This window comes from Danio aesculapii, chromosome 15, assembly GCF_903798145.1.
Source record: "Danio aesculapii chromosome 15, fDanAes4.1, whole genome shotgun sequence".
Taxonomy (NCBI): Eukaryota; Metazoa; Chordata; class Actinopteri; order Cypriniformes; family Danionidae; genus Danio; species Danio aesculapii.
In genome coordinates, this window is record NC_079449.1 from 44,892,991 (window position 1) to 44,918,278 (window position 25,288).

The 25,288-nt window shown below is 36.8% G+C and overlaps 1 protein-coding gene and 1 long non-coding RNA gene across 2 annotated transcripts in view; both read right to left on the reverse strand.

The window, feature by feature from the left end:
* Positions 1-15,430, reverse strand: part of hephl1a (hephaestin-like 1a) — a 56,213-nt gene extending 40,783 nt beyond the window's left edge. The window contains exons 1-4 of the mRNA XM_056473265.1: positions 15,015-15,430; positions 13,852-14,096; positions 4,778-4,990; positions 2,436-2,624 (exon numbers count right to left, since the gene is read on the reverse strand). Of these exons, the coding sequence (XP_056329240.1) occupies positions 2,436-2,624; positions 4,778-4,990; positions 13,852-14,096; positions 15,015-15,172 (805 nt within the window). The 5' untranslated portion in view covers positions 15,173-15,430. The remainder of the gene's footprint in view (positions 1-2,435; positions 2,625-4,777; positions 4,991-13,851; positions 14,097-15,014) is intronic.
* A 9,451-nt stretch (positions 15,431-24,881) lies between these two features.
* The window catches only part of LOC130241755 (uncharacterized), a 58,875-nt gene continuing 58,468 nt past the window's right edge, over positions 24,882-25,288 (reverse strand). Inside the window, exon 4 of the long non-coding RNA XR_008838898.1 lies at positions 24,882-25,288. This exon is cut by the window's right edge and continues 349 nt beyond it. This is a non-coding gene — a long non-coding RNA (uncharacterized LOC130241755).

A 25,288-nucleotide genomic window follows, 5' to 3' on the forward strand; every position in this document is an offset into this window, starting at 1 on the left:
ATACAAAGCTAATGTTGTAATGTTGATTAGAAATTGTTTAGATTTAGAAATCGTTCATTCATTCATTTTCTGTTCGGCTTCGTCCCTTTATTCATCAGGGGTCGCCACAGTGGAATGAACCGCCAACTATTCCAGCATATGTTTTACACAGCGGATGCACCTCCAGCTGCAACCCAGTACTGGCAAACATCCATACACACTCATGCACACATACACTACAGCCAATTTAGATTATTCAGTTCCCCTATAGCACATGTGTTTGGACTGTGGGGTAAACCGGAGCGCTCAGAGGAAATCCACGCCAACACGGGGAGAACATGCAAACTCCACACAGAAATGCCAAATGACCCAGCCGGGGCTCAAACCAGCGACTTTCTTACTGTGAGGCCACAGAGATAACCACTGAGCCACCATGTCGTCCATTTAGAAATAGTTTTTACTGTTAATTGCTACAAAGCAATGTAAGTCACTTTAAATGAAAGTGTCTAGCAAACACATACACGAAATGGTCAAGCTACTTAAACATAGTCAAGTAACAACCCAGTTATTACTGCATAATGTACACAGCAAAATCCTCAGAATACAATTGACTCAGTTCAGAGAGTGTTTGGTCCCTCTCTAAATTGAGCAAAAGTTACTCAGCAGCAGGGTTAAAGTTAATGAGCTTAATTAAGGTTAATTAAGTGTTAATTGAGCACTGATGATGAACACCTGCTGTTAATATGCAGAAACAGAAGAGAAACACAAAACTACAACCGACTTCAGTCACAGCCGTAGATGAAATAAACTGAAATAAAACACATCAAATCTCTCAAAATCTCAGCAGAGGATCATTAAGCAATCACGTTTGGCCTTATTTCTGCCAGACAAAATTCCATTTAGTGATATTAGTAGGAATTAACTAAGCATTTTTTACAACAACAATACAAAACACCAGCTCTGCTCTTTGTGTTTTAAGTTGTCACCATTGAGGAGAACAGTAGTTGCTTTACTTGGACTCTTTGACTTGATTTTTACTGTTAGTTTCTCTTTGCTTTCCAAATAGTGTAATGTGGTAAATATTGCATAAAGAGAGCAGTTCTGCTCTGGATAACCGATTCTGTGGTGGTTTAGTCACTGGTCAAATCAGCAAAACTGATTTTGTCCTATTAAGTTTGAACAATGTTTTATTACAAAAGTAGCGCTGTCTTAAAGGGCACCTATGGTGAAAAATCTACTTTTCAAGCTGTTTGGACAGACATATGTGCATGTATGGTGTATAGACCGTCATAGTGGGGTGATATAAACACACCCAGTGCTTTTTTTTCAATTTAACAACATAAAAATGGTGGACCAATTGGAGCGGTTTTCAGATCGACCGCAACCTTACGTAGGAGTGCGGTCCCCCCGCCCACCAATATTGATTGACAGCTGCACGTATTAACATGTCCCGGTAGTCACATGTATAATCATATAAACAAGACCAGACGTGCGCAAAGCAACCGGGAATAAAAGATCTGTTCAGTTGGCTAGGATCATCAATCATCATCAAATGTAATCAGGAGTGAGTTTTACAAGTTTAAAATGTTTTAAAACAGAGCATGTGTGTAATGAATTACAGCGATTTAGCTTAGCTTTACTTCATCAGCACAGCCGCGTGTCAGAACAATTATAAAAGAAGACGCTTCAGTCACGGTTTGTGGACGTTAAATCAGGTTTATTTTGTTGATTAACATAACAGATATCCATACAGCAGTGGAGATTAACCTGTATCCTGTCACATTTGCGTGCAAAAAGAGTGCAAAGCTAAACGGGCGCTCTGTCTGTCTGTGTGTGTGTCTGCTGCAGTGTGTGTGTGCGCGTGTGAACTTTGTGTGACCCGGCCATGCAACTGCACAATAAATACTCATTGGTAAAGTTCTTACTGTAGTATTTCTCACAAACGCTACGTGAGATCTGCTTCCTTTAAGTCTGTCTGTTGTCTGACGCTGCCGAGGGAGGAGATTAAGGCATGCAGAAAGGCACGTAGAAACGGTGGGCGGGGAGGACTCGCCTTAAAGAAGTACACCAAAACCGCCACCCAGTGCAAAAATGTATAAATAGGAATTTAATAAAAGGTATAATAAGAACGCTGTTTAAGAACGTGCTCAAATGTTCACGGGAAATGGACGTTTTCAAAATTTCAGTACCGATTAGTGTTGAATTCCAGTATTGTCACAACCCTAATATATATAGTTACAGTAATAGTGCCACAGCTGTAAGGGCAGACTTATCACTAGTAGATATATTAAGGAAAAATTAAATGTTAAAATGTTGAGTAAAATTTTTTAATCACTTATTTTGATTTGTTCAACTGCTGCACTGTCACTTTAAATGAAAGTGTCTAGCAAACACATACATATTAAGTAACAACCCAGTTAACCTATGTAAAAGGTGAATGTTTAGCCTTGACTTACAGTGCATAAGGTTGGACTCTCTGAACTCCTCGTCTGCGTCTTCCATAAATGTTTTTGTTTCGTCTGGGTCAGAGCAGAACTTTTCGATATTCTCCTCTAAGTACCAGCTTAAGTTCTCATCAACCACACTGAACATCACAATGAAGTCTTCATCCACATCAGAGCGCTTATTACTGGAGTTCAGAGTGCCTGAGACAAAGAAAAAGAAAAACAATTACATATATATATAATTAATTAGATATATAAATAAACACACACACACATTCGTACAGCTATCTTAATGGGCACTTCCCATAGCGGTAAGAATGTTTTTACCATACAGACTGTATGTATATTCTGTCCCCCAACCCTTATTGAAACGCTCTGCACTTTCATATTTTCGAAATTCCTAATACAGTATCATTAATGAGCCATTTTTCTAATAGGGACCTAAAAGAAATGCTCCCTCATATCCTCAAAATGTACTTGTATTGCTATACTTGGGGGGACATTTGGTCACCGCAGCATCATAAACACAAGGTACACACAGACACACACAGTTCTTTCCGGATCTCAAATCTGATTGGATGAGAGCCTTTTCCAGCTGCATGATATTCTCAATCCAGGGTCATTGGAAATATGTTCCCAGGGTTACATTTTTGAGAAACGACAAATATGTACCCTGGATTATGTTGAACCATCCCAGTTATTAACGTCTATACAGACTGCAACCCTAAATCCAACCATAATCGTTATTAACTTCTACACCTTCCCGGACCCTAAACCCAACCAGCCCAGTTATTAACGTCTACACCTTCCCCAACCCAAATCCCAACCATCCCAGTTAATAACTTCTACACCTTCCCCGACCCTAAACACAACCAGCCGTTAATAACTTCTACACCTTCCCCGACCCTAAACCCAACCATCCGTTATTAACATCTACACCTTCCCCGACCCTAAACCCAACCAGCCCAGTTAATAACTTCTACACCTTCCCCGACCCTAAACCCAACCAGCCCAGTTATTAACTTCTACACCTTCCCCAACCCTAAACCCAACCAGCCGTTATTAACTTCTACACCTTCCCGACCCTAAACCCAACCATCCCAGTTATTAACGTCTACACCTTCCCCAACCATAAACCCAACCATCCCAGTTATTAACATCTACACCTTCCCCGACCCTAAACCCAACCATCCCAGTTATTAACATCTACACCTTCCCCGACCCTAAACACAACCATCCGTTATTAACGTCTACACCTTCCCCGACCCTAAACCCAACCATCACAGTTATTAACTTCTACACCTTCCCCAACCCTAAACCCAACCATCCGTTATTAACGTCTACACCTTCCCCAACCATAAACCCAACCATCCCAGTTATTAACATCTACACCTTCCCCGACCCTAAACCCAACCATCCCAGTTATTAACATCTACACCTTCCCCGACCCTAAATCAAACCATCGTTATTAACTTCTACACCTTCCCCGACCCTAAACCCAACCATCCGTTATTAATGTCTACACCTTCCCCGACCCTAAACCCAACCATCCGTTATTAATGTCTACACCTTCCCCAACCCTAAACCCAACCATCCGTTATTAACGTCTACACCTTCCCCGACCCTAAACCCAACCATCCCAGTTATTAACTTCTACACCTTCCCCGACCCTAAACCCAACCATTCCAGTTATTAACTTCTACATCTTCCCTGACCCTAAATCAAACCATCGTTATTAACTTCTACACCTTCCCCGACCCTAAACCCAACCATCCGTTATTAATGTCTACACCTTCCCCGACCCTAAACCCAACCATCCGTTATTAATGTCTACACCTTCCCCAACCCTAAACCCAACCATCCGTTATTAACGTCTACACCTTCCCCGACCCTAAACCCAACCATCCCAGTTATTAACTTCTACACCTTCCCCGACCCTAAACCCAACCATCCCAGTTAATAACTTCTACACCTTCTCAACATCTCATTGACATCTTGCATGGTTCAATGGGATATCGATAACTGTTATGCCTCTAACTTACTACAAGTTACGCCTCTTCATCTTACGGCCCCCTTTTGCAGTCCGCAGACAGATACACTTGGACAAACCACCTGTAGAAACACTCTTCTCTCTCTCTCAAAACAAAACACCCTCTCCTTACTCTAACACTTAATTCTCTGAGCACTAACAGTTCCTCTGTGTAATCAGCAAATTTGACTAAATAGGCTACAACACCCTGTGCTTCAAAACTAGTATTCAATGAGTAGGATACGATCAGTTTACCTGCAAAGAAAAAAACAGTCAGCTGAACACTTGATTAGAGGTTGTGTGTGTGTGTGTGTGAGTACTGTACCTTTCTTGCAGGTGAGTAAAGCTCCTATAAGGCCTGATGCGATGTCTTTAGGCGCATCTCCATGTGAATGGTAAACCCAGGTGAGACAGCTGGCATCTTTTTCAGTTGGAGCGTACTCTGGTTTTACCACCCAGGTGTAAGTGTAGCTCTCACCTGGAGCCACCGCATCATCTTTCTTATCATGACCAGAGGTGCCATCTGGATACAGCGCTCCTGAAACACAGAAATATCAGTTTAATTAAAAGCAAAAGAACGTATCCAATCTGATTTAGTTGATAATGCAGTTTGACTTAAACTTCAGGGTTCAAAACATTTTTACTACTAAAATTCCAGGACAGACTTTTACAAAACCTTCAGGTAAATATTCATGACCTAATGTTTCATGTAATGTCTACGTACGCGTTCAAATTTATTACAGCACACAAAAAATTGTGACAATCTATATTGTTTATGTTTATATCTGCAAATCAGTATAGAGAATATTAAGTTTTACTTTGATTTATTAAAGTTTGGCTGAGGTACAGCCTCTGAACTCATTTTAGGTCGACTTTGCTATGTTAGCGACATCATACCTTTTGAACAAAATTGAATATTAAAATTCTGCTTAGTCATTTCTGTGCAGCTCAGGCCATAGATTATCTGAGCCAAATCTGGGAAATATGATTCAGTTTTGAAGGATGAGTATCAATTATTACTGTCCTCTTCAAAATGGTCACAGCTGTAATAAGTGGAGTTTTAATGTAGTGTTGGTTTAAATCAGCATGATCAGTGAAACCTTTTGTACTTTCATTTTTCTAGCAAATGGCTCAGCAGTTGTAGCAGTTTAAATGTTAAAGTTTTGGTCTGCTGGTGGCGCTATACAGTTAGTTCTAGAGACTCCGAATTTGGTCAGTTGACTTCTTTTGACCCCCACAACAATTGTGCCAATTGTACAATTGTTAAACAAATTTCCAAAAACATTTTGGGTTTATTTGTTTTTCCAAAACCTTTCCATGCCTGGAAAACATCTTGTCAAAACTCCATGACTTTTCCAGGTTTTCCAGGACCTTGTTAAATGTATATATGTATATATATATTTATAAGAAGAAGGAAGGAAAAATATCTAAGGATTTAATAATAATGTGGAGATATCAATGAAAGTTGTCATGTAGAAAATAAACATTAGATAATTTGGTGTGAATACTGTGCATTAAAGGGAGAGTTCACCCAAACACAAACGTTTACTCATTATTTACTCACCCTCAAGAGGTTCCAGACATTTATGAGTTTCCCTTTTCTCTTAAACACAACACAATATGTTTTGAAGAATGCAGAAAACATCTACCCATTGACTTTCGTTGTAAGTCAATGGTTACAGGTTTCCAGCTTTCTTTAAAATAGCATCTTTTGTGTTCAATAGAAATAAGAAACTCATAACGGTTTAAAAGAAGTAAAGGGTGAGTAAATGATGACAAAATGTTCATTTTTAAGTAAACTATCCCTTTAACATTCCTCACACCTAAAAATGTGGGAAAGTTTATTTCTCTCTTAACTCTAAAAATGAATATTCTGTGTCAGCGCAAGTGAACTGTAGTCATCATGTTTGATCACTTGTGACTGTGACTGGTACAATGGTCTCATTCCCACAGTAATTGCTGTAATTCCAACCACTGCAGACTAGGGTGTGTCCTATTCTGGGGTCTTCAATTCAAACGACCCCTTTGTTCCCCACAGGGCATGAACTAACTTTCTGAATCCTTGACCCATTGATAAGGGGTTGGCCCTTATCTATTCAAATGACCCCTTAGTTCCCCACAGGGCATGACCTCTGACCCCAGATCTAGCATTCCGCTCCATGCACATACCCATTGTTTACTTCCAACACCTGGCTAGGAGTGCACCAGCTGTTCTTCAATTCATACTTAAACTGAAATGTAAGTCCACACTAGGTTTGAATTATTTTCTTACTTAGATTTTTTTTGTCAAGTTTCTAGTCCAAATATTTAAAAATTATTAAATCAAGAAGTATTTTCTAGACAGGCGAACCATAATATCTTGTTTTAAGAAATAATATGCCAAATTGTAGTGAGCAAAATAATCTGCCAATAGGGTGAGCAAAATAATCTTATGCCAAAATGAAAAACAAAATTATTTTGCTTACTCCATTGGCACATTATTTTGCTTTTGCATTAAAATGTCTTCAAAAACAAACATTTTTAGGCCTAAAAATTTCTTAAATTCACATAAATCATTTTAAACAGGTATATGTGAAGCTGCCCATTACACATCAATCCAATACACATCCAATCGCCAACAAAACATAGCAACCACATAGCAAAACTATATTCAGAACTAATATTATTGTGTCTGTTGTGCATACCTTTAGTTTTTAAAGAGTATTTTTTGAAGTTATATTGAAAAAAATGTATGTATACAACTATGGTCTGCTTGTTTTGACACATTATTTAAAATATGTGGCTAAGAAATGACTTATTAGAATGTTTGTTGATGGGGCAAGAGTTTTTTTTCTTCAGTCTGGTGATTAAAAATATCCTTAGTGTTTAGTCTGAAATTTCATCATGGTCTCAAAAAGGTCTTTAAAAGCCTTAAATTTGACTTGGTGAAACCTGCAGAAACCCCGTTTAAGGAAAAACCCATTTAAATTTGGCGCATTATTTCTTAAAACAAGACAATTTTTTTGTTTGTCTAGAAAAGATTTAAGTATTTTTTTAGATATTTGGACAAGAAACAAGAGAAAAATGTAAGTAAGAAAAGCCCTTATTGCAATGTAGCTTACCACATGTTCTTAAAGGGATATTCATTCATTTTCTTTTCGGCTTAGTCCCTTTATTAATCCAGGGTCGCCACAGCAGAATAAACTGCCAACTTATCCAGCATATGTTTTATGCAGCGGATGCCCTTCCAGCTGCAACCCATCTCTGGAAAGCATCCAAACACACTCATTGATACTCATCCACTACGGACAATTTAGCCTACCCAATTCACCTGAACTGCATGTCTTAAGGGAAACCAGAGCACCCAGAGGAAACCCATGTGAACGCAGGGAGAACATGCAAACTCCACACAGAAATGCCAACTGACCCAGCCGAGGCTCGAACCAGTGACCTTCTTGCTGTGAGGCGATTGTGCTACCCACTGCGCCACCTTGACGCCATTATTATTATTATTCTATTTTTAAATATTTTTAATTATTATAAATTCTAACTGAGGCAAGTTGAATGTGCTGGCCAGTTTGTTATTCATAAATGACAACTGGCTACGGTATTTAATTTAAAATCTTAACAGATTACTGTTTTATTTTTCCCAATGATGTAATAAATTATGTATATAACACTCAATGTTTTATGGAAGCTAAGCCTTCAACATATGCAGAAATATACAGTACTAGCATTACCACCCTGACTACATGAATATGTTTACACAATAACTCCTATTCACTATTCAGAAACGAGACCTGCGCAGTCCTCATGCAGAAATAAGAGGTAACTTATTGCTCAGCAGGCTTTAAAATGTTTGAGTGAGGTGAGTGATTTATTTAATAATGAAACTATGCTCAGTTTGCAAGAACTAAGACAAAAGTTTGATTTACCTAAAACACTTGTTTTTAAATATCTTCAAATAAGAAATTTTATTAATAAAACACAGCATCATTATCCCGTTTTGCCAGATATATCGTCTTTAGAATATATTACTTTCAACTAGGGGTGGGCGATATGACCTAAAATTAATATCACGGTATTTTTCATCTTTTGAACGGTGACGGTATAATATCATGGTATTACTTTCAATAGCAAAATAATATACATCTCAAGGAAGAATGGACAAAAGAAAGTCTCACTTCTATCACTCTTTAAAAGTTTTGGTTTGGGTCATTGTAAATGCTCAGTCTCGTTATGAGCTGATCTTCATTTCTCTGTGTTGGTGGAATAAAGCAGGCGAGTCAGCCGCACCAATTTATGAGCAGACAGAGCAGGATTCTCGCGATGACCACCAGCGCAATTCCGCTCTTAGTTATGAGCCGTAGTTTCAGTGTAAACTTAGTAAAGGTGAGTTTCTTTGGCGATGATGTGTACAGTGTTAGATTTTATATTTAGCGGACATTTGCGCTGAACACGCGGTGAATGCAACGCATCGAGATTCGGGCACCTTCTCCGAAAACACTCGATTGATCTCAGCGGGCGGATCAACATTTACCTCATGTCATGATCGCTGTCATCTGCGCCATTATTATTATTATAACTTTAGGTGAGGTTTGCAAACCTGTGCACTTTTCACTCTTCAGCCGTTTGCATTTCCTGCAGTAACAAAAGCTCCCTGTTATCTGACAGCGGGAAGCGTTGAGTGACTGACAGCTAATATGAACCAATACAGCAGCAGGGTAGAGCGATTCAGCAAGTTTTTAGAGAAAATCAAATCAGATTGCACTACAACCATTATATTCAGACACACAAATGCTCCCAAATATATTATGAGGGCGCATAGATTAAATTTCGGGCGCTCATGCGACCAAAATGGTTGCAATTTCGAGCCCTGTAGTATAAGGACATGTATTCAGACCACAACTGAACGTTTGAAGAAAATTGAATGCCTTATTATTTAGAATTAGCTATTATTGATGTAAATGCAGCCGTTCAAGGCGCATAATTGATTTATTACAGTATTGACGGTATTAGAAAATCCATGTCGTGGCGCAATGTCACACCGGTGATGACTATGACACCGGTGTACCGCCCACCCCTACTTTCAACCATTTTGATGGGGGCGGCCAAATTTCTTTATTTTACAGATTAATTTCAGCTAATTGCAAGGAAAGTACAGAAAGTAAACATTTGGCATGGTGAGAGATATGAGAGAGAGTATCACAGAAGATGAGTGGCAGAGTATCTGTCTGAAGGCACAAACCCAGACAATTAATACACGATTTAAACTTCTGCAATATAAACGGAATATGAGACTGTACATAACTCCAGAATTACTTTACAAATTTAATGTAGGGCATTGGTTGCGGGAATTGTCTCAGTGTTTGGCTTCAGAAAAATTAACTTATACAGTCAAGAGAAAACCTGAAAAGTTTTTCAAAATTTGGGATCCCTTTGTAGGTTCCCTGAAGGAAGCTGATACAAATCACTTCTCTGCATAACTTGTATTACCTGCTATTGATAGACTGTGGTTGTTATATGATGTTCCTTTACATTGTATCTGTAAGTTCGTGCATTTACTTATATGTTTGCATACTTTTATTATTTTTTTATGTATTTCTTGTATTTAAAAATATATATTTTTTATTGTTTTATTTTTATTTATTTATTATTAATATTATTTATTTATTTATTTATTTATTTATTTATTTACTTATTTATTTATTATTATTATTATTATTATTTATTATTATTATTTATTATTATTATTATTATTATTTATTATTATTATTTATTATTATTTATTATTATTTTTATTATTATTATTGTTTATTATTATTAGTATTAATTATTATCATTATTAATATTACTTATTATTTTTATTATTATTATTATTATTTATTTGTATTATTATTATTATTATTTATTATTATTATTATTTATTATTATTATTTATTATTATTTTTATCATCATCATTATTATTATTATTTTTATTATTATTATTTTTTTTATTATTATTATTTATTATTATTATTATTATTTTTTTAAATTATTATTATTATTATTATTATTGTTTTTATTTATTATTATTATTATTATTATTATTATTATTATTATTATTATTATTATTATATTTTTGTATGTTTGGTTTTGATTTTTGTTATACATGTTAAAAGCTACTAAAATCAACAAAGACAGAGTTAAAAAAAACAACAACTTATTGCTCAGCATAACTGAGCACACCCCATTTTGAAAATAAATATTTTGATCATTTCTCAGTGAATATATGTCATTAATTTTGGTGCATTTGAAGAAAACAGATTTATTAAACAAATATTTTAATAAAATAATGTTTTAGTGACCGAAAATCTTTAGAAATAGAAAGAGAATACATTTAAATTCATGCAAAATAATTGCAACAAAATTGAATATGTTTTTTCTCTTGAATTTTGCTTTTTTTAAATATTTGTCCCTAACATACAAACTTGAGTGTACTAATTTTGGACTGCTATCACAAGTTATTTTCTTAGATTAGCTCCCGATTTGGCTTCAGTACTGGCTAATCTAATGTAGATGCACACATATCATATTGTAAAGAAAATATTCATTTAACTGAGAGATTTGTGAGGGGTGCACTCATATATGCTGTTAAACACTGTATATCTAAGCATAATATTTTAAAATGATGTTAAAATGTAAATGGTAACAAAGATATAAACATTCAAACAAATCTTTGCACATCACATAACAGTTTGATATATGAGCTATGAAAGTAGTTGCTTCAGGAAGCAGATTTATGCTGTCTCAGGTCATTTCCATGTGCTGAACTTTGAACTTCTGTCTCACAACGTGCATTTTGACACCTTTTCTTTTGTTTATTGTGCTGTTACTGCTTTATGGGATGTATGTCAGGGCGCTCTATTGATGTCATAATTCCAAGATAAGCTGAGACAGTATGTAAAGGCATAGTTCTGCCAAAAATAAAAATGTCCTGCTAATTAACTCAATCACAGGTTCTCCAAGATGTAGGTGACCTTTTTTCTTCAGTAGAACATTAAAGACGATTTTGAGTTGAATCTGATGGTGAGGGATATAACGGCAGTGATTGGTGACAGGTTTAAACGAGTTCAAATCAATAGCCGTGGCTCCTGAAGACCCACTGAGGTATTGTGAAGCCAAATGATCGTTCTGTGTAAGAAACTGAACATTATTTACAATATTATTAGCTTTAATCCATAGCCTGGACAAACAGATATCAACGTATGCGTGACTAATCTGATTGTAGTCCAGGCACTTTGATGACGAATGTACGAGAGAATCTTAATTTCATACACCAGGGTTTCTGCAGGCTTCACAAAGTGACATTTATGATTTTTAAGACCATTATGAACGAAATTTCAGACTTATACAGACCTTTTTTTATATCATAATTTGTTATGTCTTAGCCACATATCTTAAATAAATTGTTTCTTCACACATTTCTCAAACTATCTTAAAAAAATCTATAATAAAAACTATAATAAACTAAATGTGGGATGACACGGTGGCTCAGTGGTTAGCACTGTCGCCTCACAGCAAGAAAGTCGCTGGATCGAGTCCTGGCTGTGTCAGTTAGCGTTTCTGTGTGGAGTTTGCATGTTCTCCCTTTGGTGCTCCGGTTTCCCCCACATGCACTATAGGGGAATTGAATGAACTAAAATGGCCGTAGTTTATGAGTGACTGTGTGAATGAGTGTGTATGGATGTTTCCCAGTACTGGGTTGTAGCTGGAAGGGCATCCGCTGTGTAAAACATATGCTGGATAAGTTGGCGGTTCATTCCGCTGTGGCGACCCCTGATGAATAAAGGGACTAAGCTGAAGGAAAATGAACGAATGAATAAACTAAATGTGTGCACAACAGCCTGTCCAGGTCAGTGTCCTCACCATATATAGACTGTAAATACACAAGGAACATTTAAACAAATATTATTGTAAGGATGCTAATTAAATCCTATAACTAAATATAGTTATAAAAGGAGTTTTGCTAAAAGTTCTATCGAGGTTGATTGTTGGTGATTTGGGCGGCACGGTGGCTCAGTTGTTGCGCACTGTGGCCCCACAGCAAGAAGGTCATTGGTTTAAGTCCCAGCTGGGCCAGCTGGCATTTCTGTCTGCAGTTTACATGTTCTCCCCGTGTGGGTTTCCTCCGGGTGCTCCGGTTTACCCCACAGTCCAAACACGTGCAGTATTAGTGAACTGGATAAACTAAATAGGCCGTAGTGTATAGGTGTTTGCCAGTACTAGGTTGCGGCTAGAAAGGCATTCGCTGTGTGAAACATATGCTGGAATAGTTGGCGGTTCATTCCGCTGTGGCGACTGATAAATAAGGGAAGAAAAATGAATGAATGAATGTTGGTGATAGGATGTGTGTTGGCCCGATAGTGTAGTTTTACCCAAAACTGAGACTTTATTTAAGACCTACAAAACAACATTCCAGTGAATTTAAGACTTTTTAAGGACTAAAATTTAGTTTTGTGAATTTAGTGAAGTTTATTCATGAACTAATTTCGAGATGATCACGTGCTTATGATTGCTTGCAGCCGGCCCCGCATTATTCAATTTATGATTCACCAATCAGACGATTCCTAAGCCACTATAAATACCCTGAGTTCCATATAACAGCCATCTTAGTTTTGAAGAATCCCCCCTTCCACCCCAACTCCTCCTCTTTTCCTAGATGGGTGGTACGGTGGACCAATGGTTAGCACTGTTGCCTCGCAGCAAGAGCGTCACTGGTTGTAGTCCTTACCAAGCCAGCCAACGTTTCTGTGCGGAGTTTTCACATTCTCCCCGTGCTCATGTGGGTTCCCGCCGGGTCCCCCGGTTTCCTCCCACCGTCCAAAACATGCAACTTAAGTTAATTAACTAATCCAAATCGGCACCATAGACATGCTCCTAGTAAGTAGTTATCTCTTAAGAGCAATCACTATCTGTTAATTAGCTACTACAGCAGGGGAGTTCTCCAGATCTACCTGAGCTCAAACTCCCCTCTCGCCTTGCAAACGGGAGGGAGCCCCAGGCTCGAGGATCTGATGAGCTCAGGGCTCTCTCCCAGGACAGCATGCCAAACAAGCTTTATAATCAATCATCAGCTAAGTGTGAACTCTTGAAAGACTTTTTAAAATCCCACGCACACCCTGTTACACGGATTGATTGTGTCGATTCACAAGACCTCAGTGTGTCATCGGGTGCCACGGCTATTGATTTGGACTTGTTTGTATGAGTTTATTTTTAATCAAATAAACCTGTCACCATTCACTGCCATTATATCAATCCCTTATCACATTCAGCTAAAAATCTTGGACATATTTAACTGGAAATGTTCATTTTTGGGTGAACTAAGCCTTTATGGATGAGAAAAAGAAGTGATAGAGATAAGAAAATGTGTCTAAAACCTTCTGAATCCTTCTTATAAAACACTCCGTGTGGATGGAGAGAATAAGGCCTGCTCGCAAAGTTCTTCATGTGCACCACTATGACATCATCCACTTCAGCACGTAGAATCGGTCCAAGAAATCCAAGCCAGTCAGGCTTTGATATCTCTGTGTCATAGGAGGCATCTGTATATTGTCTGTACACAGCCTTTTTGTAGACACTCCCTATTCGGGTGGGACCTTTCGACAGGAAAACAGAGGCATGTCTGTTTAAAAAAAAAGGAGAAGTTAATCACTGTTGAAACTAAAGGGAAATACCGTAATTTACCAAGTTGAGTTTACTGTTAACTATAATTATTCATGTGTATTTTTGAGTGCTTATATAAATGATTTACACACATATAATCACTTTTTATTCACAAATGAAATAGTTTATGGGTATTGTTAGTAGCATAACATAGTATTGTTAGCATCTATTGTTAGCTTTTATTAATGTGTACATTTCATAATCACATGCTAAAGTGTTTACGTATCATTTTACACCTATATGAACACTTTTATTCAGAAATAAAATTGTTCATGTGTATTATTAGCAGCATAACAGCCATATTGCTAGCAATTATTACTGTGTACGTTTCATAACATTCATAGTGTTAGCTATTATCTATGTCTACATTTTATAATCACATGCTAGTGTTTATAAATGGTTTTACTTTCATATAATCACTTTTTATTCACATATAAAAGTGTTTATTTGTATTATTAGTAGCATAACAGTCGTATTAGCATAACAGGTGCATTGTTAGCAATTATTAACTTGTATATTTCAGAGTCAAATGCTAATGTGTTTACATAAATGAGTTTACACTCATATAAACACTTTTTATTCACAAATGACATAGATTATAGGTATTACAGTACTTGTAGCATAACAGATGTATTGTTAGCAGTTCTTAATGTGTACATTTTATAACCATAAATGTTCAATCAATCAACGTTTATGCCTGATTTTACACACATTTAAACATTTTTTTTCACAGACAAAACAGTTTATGTGTACTCTCAGTAGCATATCAGTCGTATTAAAATGTTAAAACTGAAATGATTTGTAATTAATATTGTTTTACAGTCGGTTAGTAGACTGGGTGTGTCATTTTTGGTCTGTTAGTATATCAACAACTTACTCGTCTGTTTCAATGCTCCGGTTATTGATGAGGTTTAGCCCGCTGGGTGCGTAATTCCAGTCTTCCTCTCTAATGCCAATGTAATACGTCCTTTCCATACATTGAGTCCTATGGAGCGCGATCGAGGCCGTCACCAACACGCACAGCATAAACTTCATGGCTTATAGCTGTGAATGATGCCAAATACGTTAAATATAACGAGCATAACCAATGTCCGAGCCGGAGTCCGCAGGAGCCGCACGCAAACACTGATAAAATGCCACAGCACTGAGATTCTTCCGACTCCGAGATTAGACGTGACGACAAGCTCTTAAAGCGAAAGTGAAAGTCCTGAATGACTAGAGTATTCCTGCGGGCATTCCTCTAGAACTGGTATTGCGAGTAAAGCACAACACTGCTGTGTTTTAGTCACAAAGTGAACACTGAACTCTGTTTAGCGACGCGATGACGCTGCGTGAAACAAGCACGCGCTTATGGCGTCGCTTTTTTTGAATAAGCTGCTGGCATTGGGTTGGTTTACATGCCTGGTGCCTAGACTATGAATGAATAATCACTTTGTCATTAGTTTTAAACCATGTATTTCCTATTTTAAAAAAGTTTGTAGCTGTTAACTATGTTTCATTAGAGCCAATTTATTTAGATGCTACCAGTCTTGTGTAAAGTTACTAGAAAGTTCATTAAATAGGCTACTAGTTCTTAGTCTTTATTTGATAGCTACCGCACATGGAAAATACTTTACTGTAAATACTATAGTGTTTTTGATCAGTACAACATAGTGTAAGTTTATTATATTGCCCACATGAAAAAATACTATAGCAGTTTGCTGTAAATACATTGTGTTTATGAACCATACTATGGTAAAGTAAATTATACTGCCCACATGAAAAAATACTATAGTAATGTATAGTAAATGCAAGTGTTTGTGAACCATACTATGATAAAGTCTATTATACCGCCCACATGATGACGTACTGTAGTAATTTACAGTATTATATTGTTTTTTATTTTTGTCCATACTACAGTAAAGTGAATACTGGCCACATTAAAAAATACTACAGTAATTTGCAGTAAAAACTAATGTTTTTGAACCATACTATAGTAAAGTGTATTTTATTGCCAACATTTGACTATAGTAATTTACAGTAAGTACTGTAGTGTTTTTTAAACCATACTATAGTAAAGTGTATTATTCTGCAACATTTGACTATAGTAATTAACAGTAAGTACTGTAGTGTTTTTTAAACCATACTATAGTAAAGTGTATTATATTGCCAACATTGACTATAGTAATTTACAGTAAGTACTGTAGTGTTTTTTTAAACCATACTATAGTAAAGTGTATTATATTGCCAACATTGACTATAGTAATTTACAGTACGTACTGTAGTGTTATTTTTAACCATACTATAGTAAAGTGTATTATTCTGCAACATTTGACTATAGTAATTTACAGTAAGTACTGTAGTGTTTTTTAAACCATACTATAGTAAAGTGTATTATATTGCCAACATTGACTATAGTAATTTACAGTAAGTACTGTAGTGTTATTTAAACCATACTATAGTAAAGTGTATTTTATTGCCAACATTGACAATAGTAATTTACAGTAAGTACTGTAGTGTTATTTAAACCATACTATAGTAAAGTGTATTATATTGCCAACATTGACAATAGTAATTTACAGTAAGTACTGTAGTGTTTTTTAAACCATACTATAGTAAAGTGTATTTTATTGCCAACATTGACTATAGTAATTTACATTAAATACTGTTGTGTTATTTTTAACCATACTATGGTAAAGCGTATTATATTGCCAACATTTGACTATAGTAATTTCCAGTAAGTACTGTAGTGTTATTTTTAACCATACTATAGTAAAGTGTATTATATTGCCAACATTTTACTATAGTAATTTACAGTACGTACTGTTGTGCTTTTTAAACCATACTATAGTAAAGCATATTATATTGCCAAAATTGACTATAGTAATTTACAGTAAGTACTGTAGTGTTGCCGACTTGAAAAAAACAACAACATATTAATAAGTACAAATCATTATATTTTAACTATACTATAGTAAAATGCATTATATTGACATGAAAAAAATACCACAGTAATGTATAGTAAATATTAGTGTTTTTCAAACATACTGTAGTAAAGTGTATTATATTGCCCACTTGAAAAAAATACTATAGTAATATATACATTAAACACTTGTGTTTTAACCATACTATAGTAAAGTGTACTATACTACCCACATAAAAAATACTATAGTAATTTATAGTAAAATAAGAATAGTATTTATAGTAGAATTTTTACAATAAATTATATTATTTACTCTTTGTTAATTATTGTTAATTACATCTGATACTATTATAAATGCTGTAGTAGCTAGTACACTTTCTTTTTTACTATAGTAAACTGTGGTGTAGAATATACCTTATTATGTATTTGTTTACATAACTATAGTTGTTGTGTTACTATAGCTACTATGATTACCACAACAGCTCAAAAAGACTACAGTTCAAAAAGATTTGGTAGTATTTACTACAGTATTTACTATATTTAATTACTATAGTATTTTTCATACTTATTTCAATAATGACTAGTTTTTGGTTATACTTACATTTTTTACAAGTAGGCCAAACTTTTTAAACGTGACACTGAACAGACACTGAAATAAGGAGACAAAAAGAAGATTATGATGAGAATAAAAGAAGAGAATGGTGGAACATGGCAGAGATACTTGAACAACTATGTAGAAACATACTGTATGTTGCAAACCTGTTTTTGTCAGTAACGTCAACACTGTCATTTTGTGTAGCTTAAACAGCAGCAGTGTTGGATGGTCAATGTACGAGTGACCTCTAGTGGTAGAATGCAGATAAGACAACTGTTTTTGTCCTCATTGAGCCATTATATTCAGCATTGTTTACCACTTCCGATGTTTCATCAGTGGAGAAGATTGGTAAAAAAAAAAAAAATTATATATATATATATATATATATATATATATATATATATATATTAGAAATTTTAAATACTCTCCAAAAAGGCATTGCGGTTGTTGTCTGCCTGTAATTATTCATTCATTCATTTTCTTTTCGGCTTAGTCCCTTTATTAATCTGGGGTCGTCACAGCGGAATGAACCGCCAACTTATCCAGCATTTGTTTTACGCAGCGAATGCCCTTCCAGCTGCAACCCATCACTGGGAAACATCCATACACTCACATTCACACCCATACACTACGGACAATTTAGCTTACCCAATTCACCCATACCACATGTCTTTAGACTTGTGGGGGAAACCGGAGCACCCGGAGGAAACCCACACGAACAAAGGGAGAACATGCAAACTCCACATAGAAATGCCAACTGACCCAACTGAGGCTTGATCCAGCAACCTTCTTGCTTTGAGGTGACAGCGCTACCCCCTGCGCCTCCGCTGCTTGTTATTAAATCAACTAAATCTTAAATCTGAAGTAAAAATATTTATGCTGCCAGATAATTAAAGATTTTGTTAAAGGTAAGATAGAGAATAAAGGCGGTTAGGCCTACTGAATCAAATGTATTAATATATTGTATCACAATGCAACTGTATGAGAGGTCCTCATGTATCTGTAATTCTCTGTATGAGTGATGATATCTCTCAAATATATTCTCTTCATGTGTTTCTCTCTCCACATGAACATGCAGGAGCTTAATTCTTTTTTAATTCCACCTGCTAATTTTGGAGTATTATATCATTACAGTGTATCTTTTCTTATATTAGTAAGCATTCATTAAAATGCTAGTATTTATTTATTTTTTATTAGGTACTTACATGCTAGTGCCCTAATATATACTACCAAGCTCCCAAAACGGCATCAAAATGATACCTTTTGACCACCAAAATAACATCCCAAAAACTATCACAATATAAGAAATCTGTATTCATCTGAAAGCTTCAATTAGAAATTTACACTGGTTCTTGTATCTCTTTAATGCAAACTAGCTTGAAGTCAACTTGACATCAATTGGCATTTAACACTGGGATAGAAAAGTTATTACACGTTCATCAAGTCTGAATAGTATCTTTTGTAATTATTACTAATCTTATCTTGCTACACGGTAAACATTCATTCATTCATTCATTCATTTTCTTTTCGGCTTAGTCCCTTTATTAATCCGGAGTCGCCACAGCGAAATGAACCGCCAACTTATCCAACACATGTTTTACACAGCGGATGCTGTAAACAATGTTTGTAAATAATCAGTTTTCCGTATTTTGTGCTTCATGTTTTTATTTTTCTCTGTTTATTTCTGCTTTTGAATTGCATTATGGGATCTTGCCCTGCTGAAAAATCCAGCTTAAACCAGCCTAGGCTGGTTGGCTGGTTTTAGCTGGTTGACCAGCCTGGTTTTAGAGGGGTTTTGGCCATTTCCAGGCTGGTTTCCAGCTATTTCCAGCCTGGTCTTAGCTGGTCAGGCTGGAAAATGACCAGCTAAATCCAGCTAAAACCAACTTGACCAGCCTGGTTTAAGCTGGACATAGCTGGTTTAGGCTGGGCTCCCAGCCTGACTAGGCTGGTCAAGCTGGTTTTAGCTGGTCGTCTCCCAGCCTGACCAGCTAAGACCAGGCTGGAAATGGCTGGAAACCAGCCTGGAAGTGGCCAAAACCCCTCTAAAACCAGGCTGGTCAACCAGCTAAAACCAGCCAACCAGCCTAGGCTGGTTTAAGCTGGATTTTTCAGCAGGGGATCTTTCTTCCAACAACTTTTAACCTTGAAAAGTTGTAAAAAGTGACTCTTATGAACATGTGTAGTAGTTTGCAGCGCTATATTGTCTGTGTTGGTGTATATTACGCTTACAGAAACCTTGTAATAAACTGCAGTACACTTTCTGTTATTTTACAGACATACGTCTCTAGATATTACCTCTTATACAGTGATGAAGCCAGTTATGATATGAGGAGATGAAGAAGGTCTGTCAGATGAAGAAGAGCCGGAGTCAGAGATTCAAATTAATAAAGTTTACCGAAGATAGTTTGCAGTTTCATCAGCAGAAGCCAAGCCCACCAAGCACAGAGCTTGAGTTGTGACGTGTAGTTACATGTTTTGAGAGGTAGCCTACGCGTCAGTCACGGTGAGGGCTATGCGACTGCGTGTAGTCAGCGCCTGACCATAAGCGTGCGCTTGACGCAGAAGTATAAATCAGCCTTTAACTTCAGTGGGTGACCATGTGAGAGTTAGCTGCTGGTACCCAGTAGTGTAGCCAGATCTGTTTTTTAAACTGACTAATCAAGATGGCCACAAAAGATTTTTAGTAGTTAAAAAACAAAAATTAAAAAAAATGGCAAAAACACTAGCTGGTAAAGAGTTAAGATGGGCTTTGTAGAACAAGGCAGGGATCTAGCGAACATTTTAAAAGTCAGGGGGACAGCTGAATGAGATCCAAAATTTTACGTTCATATTATCATTAATCACCTGTTTCTAAATGAACTGTCTCTAAAAGTGAGGGGGATGTATCCCCCCGTCCCTCCCGGTTGCTACGCCCCTGGAATAAGGTACATCTGTCTGTTCCCAAGTGAGCGCATGCATTCCTTTAGCCTGTAAATGGCCACAGTAGATGCTCGAGTGTTGGGTTTCAGCCAGCTTGGCCATTAGCTTCCTGGACTGATTCATCTTTATTTCTATAGCGCTTTTACAATTGTGTCAAAGCAGCTTAACATAGAAGTTCTACATTGAAACTGCGTCAGTCCAGTTTACAGAGTTGAAGTTCAGTTTAGCTCAGTTCAGTGTGGTTTAATTTTCACTGCTGAAAGTCCAAACACTGAAGAGCAAATCCATCGATGCGCAGCTCCACAAGTCCCAAACCAAGCAAGCCAGAGGCTGATGAAGGCATTTATAAATTCTCTGTTAAATATAACAATCCTGTTTCTTCTGTATGTTTTAGTTCTGTTTGAGAATGTGTTTTATATAGCTCTCTGGTTACAACAGCTGTTGTTTTGAAATGTGCTTATACACTACTGTAAATCATCAGCTGCTCATGTAATGACTGCTGACATAGACATTGAATAAACATGAAGAAGATGGTGTTGTTGTCATGGTGTGCCTTTAAAGGGCACCTATGGTGAAAAATCTACTTTTCAAGCTGTTTGGACAGAAATGTGTGTAAGTATAGTGTATAAACTGTCATATTGGGGTGAAATAAACACACCCAGTGCTTTTTTTTTTAAATGTAACAACATAAAAACGGTGGACCAATTGGAGCGGTTTTCATATCGACCGCAAGTTTACGTAGGAGTGCGGTCCCCCCGCCCACCAATATTGATTGACAGCTGTGCGCATTAACATGTCCCGGTACTAGGGGTGGGCGATATGACCTAAAATTAATATCACGGTATTTTTCATCTTTTGAACGGTGACGGTATAATATCATGGTATTACTTTCAATAGCAAAATAATATACATCTCAAGGAAGAACGGACAAAAGAAAGTCTCAGTTCTATCACTCTTTAAAAGTTTTGGTTTGGGTCATTGTAAATGCTCAGTCTCGTTATGAGCTGATCTTCATTTCTCTGTGTTGGTGGAATAAAGCAGGCGAGTCAGCCGCACCAATTTATGAGCAGACAGAGCAGGATTCTCATGATGACCACCAGCGCAATTCCGCTCTTTGTTATGAGCCATAGTTTCAGTGTAAACTTAGTAAAGGTGAGTTTCTTTGGCGATGATGTGTACAGTGTTAGATTTTATATTTAGCGGACATTTGCGCTGAACACGCGGTGAATGCAACGCATCGAGATTCGGGCACCTTCTCCGAAAACACTCGATTGATCTCAGCTGGCGGATCAACATTTACCTCATGTCATGATCGCTGTCATCTGCGCCATTATTATTATTATTATAACTTTAGGTGAGGTTTGCAAACCTGTGCACTTTTCACTCTTCAGCCGTTTGCATTTCCTGCAGTAACAAAAGCTCCCTGTTATCTGACAGCGGGAAGCGTTGAGTGACTGACAGCTAATATGAACCAATACAGCAGCAGGGTAGAGAGATTCAGCAAGTTTATAGAGAAAATCAAATCAGATTGCACTACAACCATTATATTCAGACACACAAATGCTCCCAAATATATTATGAGGGTGCATAGATTACATTTCGGGCGCTCATGCGACCAAAATGGTTGCAATTTCGAGCCCTGTAGTATAAGGACATGTATTCAGACCACAACTGAACATTTGAAGAAAATTGAATGCCTTATTATTTAGAATTAGCTATTATTGATGTAAATGCAGCTGTTCAAGGCGCATAATTGATTTATTACGGTATTGACGGTATTAGAAAATCCATGTTGTGGCGCAATGTCACACCGGTGATGACTATGACACCGGTGTACCCACCCCTACCCGGTAGTCACATGTATAATCATATCAACAAGAGAGGTCATGGTGTGCCTTTAAAGGAACACTCTACTTTTTTAATCATGCAAATTAGAATGAATTGGATCTGAAAATTATCTTGTTTATGCTTATGTAATTACATAAATAAAACATAGCTAATATAATTATCAATTGCAATACTCAACAATATCGCATATATTTGCAGTATTGTACAGCCCTAATTTATATTGCAATATCATCTGATCTCCGGGACTGACAGAGCACTTTTAGCTTAGCTTAGCATAGATCATTGAATCAGATTAGACCATTAGCGTCTTGACTCAAATGATTCAAAAAAAGATTTTCCTATTTACAGCTTGACTCTTCAGTAGTTATATCGTCTACTTCGACTGACGGAAAATAAAAAGTTGCTCAATAATTTGTCAAAGGAAGGGAGTTTTTCAAATTAATCAGCAAAATGGGGTGCGCAAAATAAACTTGATTTCACTTTGAAGTAACGTTATTTTACTCACCCCATTGGCAGACTATTCTGCTTTTTTATTCAACATATTATTCCTAAAAACAAGACATATTTGTGGGTTGTCTAAAAAATGCTTCTTGATTTAAGATATTTTACAAGAAACAAGACAAGAAAAGCACGTTTGCAGTGCACAGAATTTAGGTAAACTTGGTATTATTTTACTGGAACTGATACTGAACTGTGGATCTGATGTCTCACGTTATATCTGAATAAGTGTAACCTCCATACTATTGAAGTAGCTCTCTTTTTAAGTCATTGAGATTTGGCCTGTACAATATATTGCAAAATCCTTATTGCAATAATTGTGTATGAACTATAAGTATCCCAGACATGTGTGATAAATGACATTTATTTTATGCACAGGTTTTTGTTTTAAACCTAAATTTAACGAATCAGATGGGGCCTCACGGGGCGACACGGTGGCACAGTGGGTAGTGCTGTCGCCTCACAGCAGGAAGGTCGCTGGTTGGAGTCCTGGCTGGGTCAGTTGGCATTTCTGTGTGGAGTTTGCATGTTCCATGTTGCCGTGGGTTTCCTCCAGGCGCTCCGATTTCCCCCACAGTCCAAACACATGCGCTATAGGAGAATTGAATAAGCTAAATTGGCCATAGTGTATGTGTATGAATGCAAGAGTGTATGGGTGTTTCCCAGTGCTGCGTTGCAGCTGGAAGGGCATCCGTTGCATAATAACATGTGGTGGATAAGTTGGCGGTTCATTCCGCTGTGGCGACCCCGGATTAATAAAGGGACTAAGCCGAAAAGACAACGAATGAATGGGGCCTTACTCTCTGTAGCCCCGCCTCCTCAGTAGTTGCTGTTCTACTATTGGCTGGAGTGGAGGGATGGGCAGAGTCAAGACGAGAGAGGGAAACAACAACAGCCAATCAGGGCGTACTCACAGTATGTACAGTTGCCTTGAACCGGGCCGAAGTACGCTTGTCCCCACTCCTCCACACTGCTGACGCTCATAAGCAATCATAAAGTCCTCGTGCTGCAGGTATTAGGAGGTTTGCTGAAGGTGCAGTGAGGGGTTTGCGTATTTAATAATCTATGACAGTTTGCGTTCATTGAACAGTAAGAATGATTAATAAACACATATGAAGCAGTCCCTTAAAAGTCACGTCTCATCTTCAGTTTCGGGCTCAGGCGCGCTTTGCACCCACACTACAAGTGAGCCGTGCTCTGGCACACCTCTTCCAACCAGGCCAGGGCCGGCCAACTGAACCATGCCTGAGCCCGATTCAGAGCACTCACACTTCTCCAACGATCCGGGAAACGGGCCTGGGCACGGTTCGGATAGCATAGTGTGAGTGCGCCCTTAAAGACTAAATGTTTGACAGTTTCTTTGAGAATTAATTAGATCTGAAAAATATCTTGTTCATGCTAATATGATTAAATAAATGATTTTAAAACATGTGCATTCTTCAAGGAAAATTTTTTATTCTAATCGCAATAATCAACAATATTGCATATGTTCCAGTATCGAGCATCATTTTTTATCAAGCACTACATGAGTACGACCAAACCAAGAACATAAGTTTATTTTGAAATCAGATAAAAAGCAATACATACACTAAGAACACCAGCCATTCATGTTGACTACAGTGTAAAACTATATCTGTATATCAGTTTCTGTATTTTGTGATTCACAAGTGTTTCAGTTTATTTATGGTTGTGAATTGAGATGTTGATCTCTGCTCTGTCCACTTCTGATGTTGAAAATTCAACTCTACAGTTTAACAAAGAGACTTTTACTGACATTTTAGTTTGAAATAATATCATGTATAAGAGATAATATCTAGAGAAATAAGTCTGTAACATAACAGAAAATGTGCTGCAGTTTTGTGTAGCGTAATATACAACACAAACACAGACAATATAGCACTGCAAACTATTAAAAATGATCAGAAAATCCCTTTTTCGAACTTTTGAAGGTTAAACGTTGTTGGAAAAAAGATCAAAAAATGGAGAAAATACAGAATAAAACCATGAATCAGAAAATACGAAACACTGCTAATTTAGTTTTTTATTTACAGTGTTGAAGGCCGTCTGCTCAAAATAGGAGAAAAAAAATCTTGTCCTTAAATTCTAAAAGCTTTAACACTACACAGCCCACTGTAAAAATACCTGTAAACTGACAGGTTTCCATAGTTTGTGATTCGTATTTGTAATTTTGTGATTCGTTGTCATTCCTGCCAAATGCTTTCGATGTTGTTTAAAAAATGAACTTTAATTGACTTGGTTAATAGTTTGCAGTGCTATATTGTCTGGGTTAGTGTTGTATATTACGCTACAAAAACCTTTGTAAACAAACTGCCAGCACATTTTCTGATATCTTACACACTTATTTCTCTAGATATCAATATCTCAA